The sequence below is a fragment of the Carassius auratus genome, chromosome 4, assembly GCF_003368295.1.
Source record: "Carassius auratus strain Wakin chromosome 4, ASM336829v1, whole genome shotgun sequence".
NCBI lineage: Eukaryota > Metazoa > Chordata > Actinopteri > Cypriniformes > Cyprinidae > Carassius > Carassius auratus.
Window position 1 is genome coordinate 17,058,565 of NC_039246.1, and position 10,401 is coordinate 17,068,965.

The 10,401-nt window shown below is 38.3% G+C and overlaps 1 protein-coding gene across 1 annotated transcript; it reads right to left on the bottom strand.

Moving 5' to 3' along the window:
* Positions 1 to 2,035: 2,035 nt before the first annotated feature.
* On the bottom strand, positions 2,036 to 9,469 carry LOC113056743 (caprin-2-like). The gene is made up of 21 exons (XM_026223579.1): positions 9,462 to 9,469; positions 8,948 to 9,188; positions 8,769 to 8,831; positions 8,602 to 8,688; positions 8,282 to 8,520; positions 7,888 to 7,970; positions 7,078 to 7,212; positions 6,949 to 6,989; positions 6,612 to 6,863; positions 6,336 to 6,377; positions 6,132 to 6,251; positions 5,899 to 5,983; positions 5,520 to 5,572; positions 5,311 to 5,421; positions 4,792 to 4,878; positions 4,302 to 4,418; positions 4,004 to 4,178; positions 3,749 to 3,859; positions 3,397 to 3,503; positions 3,155 to 3,215; positions 2,036 to 2,780 (listed from the first exon to the last, which is right to left on the bottom strand). Exons 1-21 carry the CDS (start codon positions 9,467 to 9,469, stop codon positions 2,218 to 2,220), a joined length of 2,781 nt encoding a protein of 926 aa, XP_026079364.1. The 3' UTR covers positions 2,036 to 2,217.
* Between the last annotated feature and the right edge of the window lie 932 nt (positions 9,470 to 10,401).

A 10,401-nucleotide genomic window follows, 5' to 3' on the forward strand; every position in this document is an offset into this window, starting at 1 on the left:
CAGCCATCCTGGGACCTCGCAGAACGCAGAAGGTGGTGTGTGTATATGTAAGAAGCAGCGGCGGTTGGTTTACATGGGACATGACCTAAAAAAGGGGGGTAAAACTAGGTTTAAGAAGGGGAGGCATTATATGAACAAGTCTGGGCAGGTCAACCGCAGACAGGCTTGTCCTACAGACCAGCTGTTGGTTAAATTTCACCCTCCCAGAATTTTGATTTGCTTCCAACATGCAGAACTAGTCCGACTGAATCTTTCTAGATCAACTCAGTTGAGCCGAAAAAACACACTCCACAGAGAAACATAATTGCAAAAGACCACTATACAGCGGTCATGACCACAAAGATCAACATACTATAGTAAAGTGAAAGTCAGCATGGTACAAGTAATGATATCATGATGTGTAGTAATAATAAGCATAGTAAACAAATAGTCTGAAGAATATTAGGAACCAAACAGCTGTCTTCCATGAAAGTTGATGCCTACATTCAACATTTTTCAAAATATCATCTTTTGTGTTAAACAGATGAAAGAAACTAACACCGGTTTGGATCAGCTTTAGGGTGAGGAAAGGACAGAATTTTCATCTTTGAATCAACTCTTCCTTTAAAAGCTTTTAGTAGGCCTACTAGAAGACCGTACATAACCTTGAACAAACAGAAATAAACACTCAGTTAGATTAGAAAGGCATTCACTGAAAGCAAAATGAACAAACACACTCGGCTGTTAGAAAAAAGCAGTGGAAAGTAAACATTTGTGCTTTGTGATACATTAATAGCCCATGGCAGGACTTATGTCAGCGCGTGAGGTCCTACTGATCGAGTTTGGCTGTTTTTCCATTACGCTCAGTACTGAAGAAAACAATGAATAGGGCAACAGCGGCCTCGTGTGTTCATCTCAAAACTTTTTAAAACGACATATTCAATAACTCGACGCAATGTCATCTCGACTAAATAGAAGAAAACGCTTACGTTTTTAAAGCTTTTTACATGTCAAGGTGACAAATATTACTTGCAAGAGACCCGCTCTTAAAATATAAGGGTGTTTCGTCAGGTTTTTTTTTGTTGTTGTTTACATTTCTAAATAAAGTTGTATCACGCAGAACATGCGAAAATGTCGAATAAAAGTAATATACATTTGTATTTCGGATACATAATCTAGATTGGTTAAAAAAAAAAAAAAAAAAAAAAAAAAACGAATGCAATTACAGAATAAATCAGCAAAGATGTGATGGGAATTATACTTTGTTAATATAATTTTTTTTAAGATAAATGACATTATAAATAAAAATTTAATTCCAAACCTGCATGTGAAAACTTTGTTCCTCAAAGCAAGCTTGAGAAAACCCTTTCAGCTTGGTTACCGTTGGCAAACTGAGTGCAACTAAGCAACTTCAGGTGAAGACAATTAGTCCTTATCAAATTAAAACTAAACTTGAGCCACAAAAGTAATTGTGGTTAAAAATTGAGAAAAACCTACACTTTGTACTTCAATACTAATCTAAACCGTCACCCGGCTGCTAACTTATATTGAGCAAACCGCATTTACACTTTACTTGATGCACAAATGACACAAATCACAAATGTGAACTGCACATTTTTATTTCAGGCCTAAACCTCTTCTCGTCAGAGTCAGTGTTCAAGTGATTGCTCACAGTATTTTTCACAGACAAACGCACAGATTAACACATACACCCCAACAAGGCCACTAATTCCATTTTTAAAGTGCTCAACATGTCAAGTATTACCAGAAAGAAAAAAGAAAAGCGATGCATGTGTTCAGCGAAAGGCACCATTTTGCAAACTTTTATATGGCTGGCAAATCTCTCCATCTCCTCTAAAATAGGCAGAGGAGCATACAAGGTCATTTAAAGGAACACCAGAAGATGCCTCAATGTTAGGATTTCAATTTAGTGCAAACTAAATGCAGCTATTTTGGGTTACAAGTGTGTGCATCCAAATACACCGTAAATGCTCTCAAATCTGGAAAAAAAAAATATATATATATATATAAAAAAAAAAAAAAAAAAAGTATAACCTTTGTAAACTTTCACCTGCAAACAACTTATATTAGCTTTAACATTGACTATGTACTATTGAACATGAACGTTCAAACATGCAATTGCACCATGCGTACCCGAAAGCGCAATAAAGTGCAGAGTAACTATCCAGAAACATCCAAAATGACCCTTTCTCCCTTTTTGTGCCTATTTAGAGATTTTCAGTCCTGGTACAGCAGGAAACCAGAGAATGTGCTGTACTTCCAGCTGCTGCCATAGATGGCGCCACGGTGCAGTCGCAGCCACACTTGGTCGCCCTGGAACAGCTGGAGGATCGTGTGATTGCTGGCCGTATCGTGGTCTGGAGCGCCGTCGTTGGCGTACGCGGACACCATCACCTCTTCGTTGCGCATGAGGTTGATGTATAAGGGTACGCTGATGGCCAGCTTCAGGATGTGGAAGATGAAGACGTAAGCACCGGCAGCGGGACAGGTGAAGCGTCCGGTGGTCGTGTCGAACAGGTCACCGAGGTTGGTGTGCAGCAGGTCAAAAGCAATTGGTTGGTCCAGAGTGCCAGGGGCAAAGTTTGCTGTGCGGGCGGCAGAGAAGGCCACGCGGAGTTGGGTGAGTGGGTACACGTGTACAGGCATCAGAGTGTGCGGGCCCTGGGGCGTGATGGGCCCTTCCATTGGTGGGATGGAGTGTGTGTCACTGATTCCTGAGTCGAGCGGATACACACGCTCCCGATCCGGGCTGCTCACCTGAGAGGAGTCACTCCAACCGGCTAAAGAGGAGAGGAGATACAGACAAACCACAGAGTTAAGGATATCACTTTGTATTATGAGTAGTGCTATCAAATGATTAAAAAGTTATATATATATCATATAGCATAAACAATATTTTCAGGAACATTTTTTATCGGGCTACTATGTGTAGATTTTTTCATTTCACTTTAATGACAAGGAATAGGTTATTTTCTTAATTGCCATAAAAATTAAATAACTGAACATAAACAGAAGCCCAAGAAAAATACTAATTTTAGAATAAAATTTCACATGGCACTAAGAGGGTTTTGCATCTGAACTCTTCATTTAAAAAGTATTAGTATTTAATATAGTTGTAGAAGATATCAATGTGTGTATGATCAGTGGCTCATACCACTGCTCCTTTGAGTTGCTGTGCCTCCACCTTGTTTGAAGCTCTGCTGATACCCATTCTCCTGTTAGCAAAATAAAAAAAATAGATAATTAAAAGTATAGATCAATAACACTAACCCAATATTAAAATACACAAATATTAAATATAAAAATTATTTAGATAAAATAAAGAACAGAACTGACCAGCTTTTGATTTAAAGAGTATATAAGTAAAAACATTTTTAACTGGGTAATCAAACTTACTCTGGACACATAAAAGGCAGATGCAGGGTCTCTGTGTGTGGTATGAGTCTGGGATATAAAGCCCCCTCCAGGAGAACGTAGATTTACTCTGTAGGCATCATAACCACCTGTTAATCAGCCAAAAAAGTTTTACAAAAAGAGTTTTACAGAAAGCCACAGTTTTACAGAAACTTTTGTGCAAGAATGACAATGCACCGGGTCTGTTATAGTCAAGAAATACACCTCTATAATGTGATCTGCACACTGAAATGTAAAGGTGAAAGATCGTGAAGACCGAGGAAGAGGAAGGTACCTCTGTAGCCACCAGGTGATCTGTATGAGTGACCCAAACCCCTGCCTGCACGCGTCATACCTCTCGCTGTACCACGGGGGTAGCAGGACTGACCCGGACGAGACTGTGGCTGAGAGCCAGAAAACACATGACCACCTACACTGACAGGACACTCCAGCTGGTACTGGCCTTCTGCAAGCACACAAAAGAATAAGACACGGAAATAAGCATATTTAACTATAATGCATTAAAAAAAAAATGTGTTGAGTGTTGGGAGGGGGATCATTTTGGGGAACATGTCAATTTTATACATTCATACATGTATGCATGTTTTACCAATCTGTACATCATCTTCAGGTAGGCTGAGTTCAGGTGGTGTCTGGGTGCTGGCAGTTGAGTAACTCTGGGATTTGGCCGATGTGTAACTCTGATGCATGGACTCGGAGAATCCACTCTCATCTGATTTTATCCCTGAGCTCTCACTGATGGGCAAAGATGCCACATTAAACACCTGAAGAAAAGAGGGAAGCTGGAGCTTCAAGTGAACCAGTTAAACTAAATGTTTTGCATCATTTAAATAAGTGGAATTTATGTTAGGGACTTTGGATGCATGAGGACAAGCATTATGCCTAACTGAGTGAATGTTTTGGAAGGTGTTTTCTGCACTGACAGATCTGTGACTGGGTGGAGTGGAAAATGTCGTGGCTGACACTGTGGTTGATACTCCATTGCATAACGTCTGCTTTCCTGCCTGAAATACAAAAACAAAAGCAATCTCAAATGTACGGGATTTGTGGTACCACATGCCCTCTCCAGTCATTTAAATTTGTGAAAGCCCATCGGCAAAACATCCTAGATCAAGATTAAAAACCCTTTTAAACTAATTCTGGCCAATATAGATAAAGTTAAAACATTAAGCACAGAAATTAGCATATTAATTATTGAATACACCAAAAATGGAAAGTGCATAAAATTCAAACCTTAAAAAAAAAAAGTAAATTAATAATTAAAAAAAATACATGTATAAATAAAACACCCAAACCTCAAATAAAAAAAAAAAATGCATGGGACAAAAAATAAAATAAAGCGCACATGAGACATTCCTAGTTTGTCCATCTATATACCTGTACAGTGCTCTGGTTTTCTAATGGGACTGAGATGGAGGATCCCCTGCGGTACAGTGGAGGAGAGGTGAAGCGCTCACCTTGCTTCTGCAAACATAACAGTTACCATTACAGCATATTTAAAATAAGCATGTGTGAAAGCTGCTATTTGGAAGCATACATTTTCAAGGGTTAGTTTGCCCCAAAATGAGAATTAGGCTGCATTTTACTCACCCTAAGGCATCCTAGGTTTGTTTTAATATGGTGTTTCCTTCAAAAACTAATCACTTCACTACAAGAGACGCTTTTTATTTAACTTCTTTTGGACTGAAGCAATGCAACACCCGGTGACTGCAATGATGGAGTTTGAAAGATCAAAGAAAATGTTATGTAACTCTGACTGGATTTGTCTGAAAGAATAAAGTCACATACACCTAGGATGCCTCAGGGGTGAGCAAAACGCAGTCCAATTTTCGTTTTTGGGTGAACTAACTCTTTAACAACTGTACAGTCACACACACACACACAAAAACACCTTACATTTGGCTTCTCTTCATGATGTAGATCAAGGTCAGAGTCGTTTATAGATAGGTCTTCATTTGACAGACAACCTTTACCATCTCCAGACAGCAGGATCTGCAGTGGAGTGCTCTACCAATAGAAAATAAAGATCACATTAGCCAACTACAGGGAAGAGTGACCACATTATTATATACAAAATAAGCTCCCATCAAGTCAAATATACTCACCCGCTGGGATTGTGGCAGAATATCTGATGGGCTTTTAGTTAATTCCCTCTGTGCTACATGTTAAAAGAAACAGACTTTCAGGATCAGTTTAAAAGGAATGTACTTGCCCTCAGGCCATCCAAGGTGTGCTGTAGATTCACTTGCTCTCCAATGGATCCTCTGCAGTGAATGGGTGCCACCGTAGCTTCACAAGACTTCAATTGATAAACTGGAATTATGTGGATTACTTGTGCATTATTGGGAGGATCCATTGATGAGCAATTGAGGTTATGGAAAACCTATTCTGATGAAGAAAAACTGATCTACATCTTGGATGACCAAAGGGTGAGTATTTTCAGCACATTTTGTCTGACTGATTTAAAATGGAGCACTCATGTACCAATAGGAGTAGAGGAGCCTGGAGATGGATGGCATCTCTTTGTTTGACTGTTTAAGGGGGAAGTTTCTCCATCCAGAAGAGACTCCTGCAAACAGAAGAAAAAAAAAATTCTAGGAAATGTCCGTGAACACTGATATTTTTTTTAATTGAAGAAAAATCTGAAAATTAAATTGTATTGCAGCAAATTAGTTGTATTGTTGCCTTTTTTGAGCATTTAATTTTTAAATGCATGCCTGCATGAAACTGAAGGATCCTGAGATCTGGTCCATCAGAGACTCCAGCTGCTGTTTGCGCTGAGCAGGGTCTTTCGGTAATGGAGATGGAGAGCTGAAGACTTCCACTGCCACATGCATCTGAAAGAATAAAGCATAAAAAGAACACTTTAACTGCTTTGAAATACTTAAGAGTTTACGATTACGGTAATGTAAATAACTCACTGGTTTAGAGTCCTGCTCCCCCTTGGTCTTCCTTTGACGTCTCTAGAAAAAAAAACACATCATACATTAAGTAGACAAAGACTGACATATTGTATTATAAACTCTTGTATTTGGTAAGGGGGGGGGGGGGGGGGGGGTGAGTAGGTTGGATAAACTTATTTTCCAGTATTTTAATACATTGTCTGCATTTCCATTTTTATTCACCCAGAAGGAATAACATTGGGAAATAATTTCCAATTCAGGTCAAGTGCCATTTCAAGAAGTTAACGGCATCACCTCCTTGGGGTCAACGGTGGGTCTCTTTACGATGTCTGCAGTCTTAGGAATCAATCCTGCTGCTCCTTTCCATGGCTTCTGTATGGGGGACTGAGAGGATGCAGGAGGATCCAAAAACTCCATTTCCCATGAGTCTGGAGGCTCCCTTTCCTTCAACGCCAAAAGCTCCTCCTTCCAACTACGGGGCGATGGCTTCTCATCCGGTCTGCGCTCAGTGACGTCTGTCACAGGTAGGTATTGTCTGTTAAGAAACTGGCATCATTGAGAAGTTATTGAATTGCACATTGAAGACTTTATAATGTAAAGCCATGGTATTTAATACATCACTTGTTTTTACCTCTTTGGAAGGCACTTCTTTTGAGCTCAGCTTCACCAGCGCTAAAATGCAGAAATATAAACAACATGCATTCAGTTAATTTTATGACTGTTTAGACACATTTGAAGGTAAAATTGAATGAAATTTCACTTGAGAGTCCACAAGGCCTTGGAGGGTCTGCCTTTAGGGTCTCGGCCTTCTCTTGACTGTCAACTTTAGAAAGTGGTATGTGATCAAAAAAGCCACAGTCCACTAGCTGAAGTAGCTTCGCCTTCATGTGCTTATCTGTTGAAGAATGACAGCGTCATAAAAGAAGTCATTTTTTGTCTTTGTACCCTCAACACTGATATAGAAGTGGGTTCCTTTTGCTTTCCAAAAGGAACTAAATGTTTTCTAGGGCATATACATATTATAAATGAAAACAAAAAAAGTTGGCATATCTAGACTCCAAAATTACAAACATTTAATATAAAACTATCACACAGGTGATTGAGCATGCAGGCTCTTTATCAGACTACAGCATAGACAAAACATACATTTTTATTTATTCTGTTATGTTTGTCCTTGAATAAAAAAACAACAACAAAAGTAGTAAGGACATTTTGTGCATGTAAGCATTTATATACTTATTTTCATTCTTATTACAACTTAAAAATAAATTACACAATTTATACATTTACATGCATCAATAATACAAAGGACTGATATTGCATTTATTTTGTGTAATGTACTAATGCATTTATACATGTATTAATCATCATCAATAATAATAAATTAAATGGAAGGGTATGCATTTATTTTGTGTAAAGTATTTATATATTACATTTCTTTTCTTTACATACACATTACACAAATGTGATTACCAAATTTGCAGCAAATTTATACACAATTGTTATAGCATATCCTATAGCATTTTAATAAAAATTAATTTGACAATCACAGAAAGAGCTAGAAACTCACATGTTGAGCCAGCAACTGGTCCTTCTTTCCCTTCCAGAAGCTCCCAGTAAACAATAGCAGCCTGTTCCATCTGATCCTCTAAACTAGTGCATGAAACACAAAAGGAAGATCATACCATTCCAACAGGCTAAAAAAAGACCCCAAATACAGTAATGTAACCAGAAGCACCCTTGTCAGGCATAAAATAATTATTATTCCACTTTAGTTTTTTTGGCTAGCTGTCTATTATTTCACATTAGTAACAAATACTGAAGTATAGAACACAAAAAGCAAATGCAGGAAATCAGTACCTAATTGTAAAGTTAGCAGTAAAAAAAATAAAAAAAAAATAAAAAAACTACTTAAACACCACAAAACTCTGACTATAAAGCAGAAGACCGTATCAGGCACAAACCTCATGCTATGGTCTCTTTTGCATCCCAATAATGACGCCAGATCCAGCAAGCTCTCCATGTCCTGTGTGGACAGGTAACGGGAATGTTGTCTCATGTTGCAGAAGTTCCTCCGAACATCCTCTCTCTGCAGACTGTGGAGGACGTATTGCACCTGGAGCGTCAAGCTCAGACGTTTCCTCTCTTCTTCAATCCTCATCACCTTCTCTTGTCGAGCAACTTTGCGCTGAGTCTTCAACAACTATGCAGAAATCAGAAGATCCAGTGAAATAGGGAGAACGGTTTATTTTCACACCGTACTTCATGAATGCATGAACCTTACATCTTGTGTTAGAGCGCCAATTGTCTTCTGGAGCTCTTTGGCAAAATGAAGATTGTGGACCACCTCCTCGTACTTCCCCACAGCTTCCTACAGCATTACCACACATGAGTCATATTAAAACAAACCCCATTTCCCAAGATGCAACACATAAAATGAAGAGCTATTACCAGTTGGTCTTGATTAAGTTTGTCTCCCTTCTTTAGCTTCTCACTGTAGCTTTCCAGTTTCAGCTGCAAGAAGATAAAAGTAGCTTTGTTTAGCGCACATGGACAGGACTGAAGCACATGCAGTAAAGCAAAACAATCCATCCAATTATATTTCTGCCTAAACAACAGAATAAAGGCACCTTCTTTTTCTCAATGTTACGGATCTTGTGCTTGAGGCAGATGAGTCCTTCCTCAATGTACTGCTCGTAGCCATAGTAGGTGGTCGTGGTGGGGCTAAGGGTGAACTGGAAGGCAGTAAGCACTCGAGGGGAGTCTGATTTAGGACTACCCTGGCCATCCTCCTTCTCCACTGTCAACTCTGACGGAGTCAACGTCTCTATAGTCCGAGATGGTGACAGCTGAACCATGATCTTGGTCTCTCTGAAGCAGAGGGAAATGAACAAAGATCACACTATTACGGAAATAAAAAGACAGACGTTTATAGCCATACTCGGGATGGAATACTATTATGTATTGTGGAGTAACATAGTATATCCTTTATATAGCCTTATTTATAAAAACAAAAAAATCAATATCACAGTGGTCATGTCCTTTACACTGACACCTATTGATGTGGATGCAGCATCACACAATCTCAAAACTACTATAATAGATATTACCAATTAATTAAAAGTTACATTTGACTTAATTTACATTTTCATGGTTACATTTTTAGCAAATTTATTTTTTTGTGCTTGTCATTTTTATGAAGTTAGATTTGATAATGTCAGAATTTATTGACTTTATATCAGTAAGTCAAGTTCGACGAATTAAAAATGGCAGGTGTTTACGATGTATGCTTAATTTGTTAAAAAAACAAAATGTAAATAAATAAACATTTGAATTCATGCTTTATGGTTTTAGTTAACTATATAGGCCTAACGCTTCACAAAAATCTCCTTGTGAGGTCATATAGGTTTGACGTGTGTGTGAATAAGTGACAGAATTAAATTTTTAAACCCTTAATACATTTCTCAGTTAGACTTTCCCCTACATTTAGTTCTCTCTTCACATTGCACTTAATTTATACTTCCAAATGTACTTTTTTAAATGTCTGCAATACATAAACTTGCTTTACCTTTAAGTTAAAAGCATTTAAGGGATTAGACCATCCTGGTTCATCATGCTAGGAGTACAGTCATTCAATGACAATAAATATTAAAATGGAAATCTCAGCACGCACATATAGGAAGGTTATACACAAAAATCACCACTGCCTGCATGATAAACGTTTAATGATAGGAGCTTAACTCTCTCCGTATTTCTGGACATTGGCCAGTGCTGACCATGACATGGCATTTACACACTGGAATAAAAAATGCAACGTTAAAAAGAGAATTAACCCCAGAAATCACATCTAACATAAAAGCCATAGTCATTCACTGTCAGCCATGTACGAATATCGTCCAATGCAATTCTGACGTTCATAAAAAAACGATTAGGCATCAAAGAGAACACAAAAACAAGCTATAGTAATTTGCATTTTAAAAAGAGCAGGCACAGTAGTCAAAAAATTCAACTTTTAAAGCCATTATCAGACAGAGTTTGACGCTTTCCAGAATAAACCTGTCCAAACAGCATCGACGGGTACCGC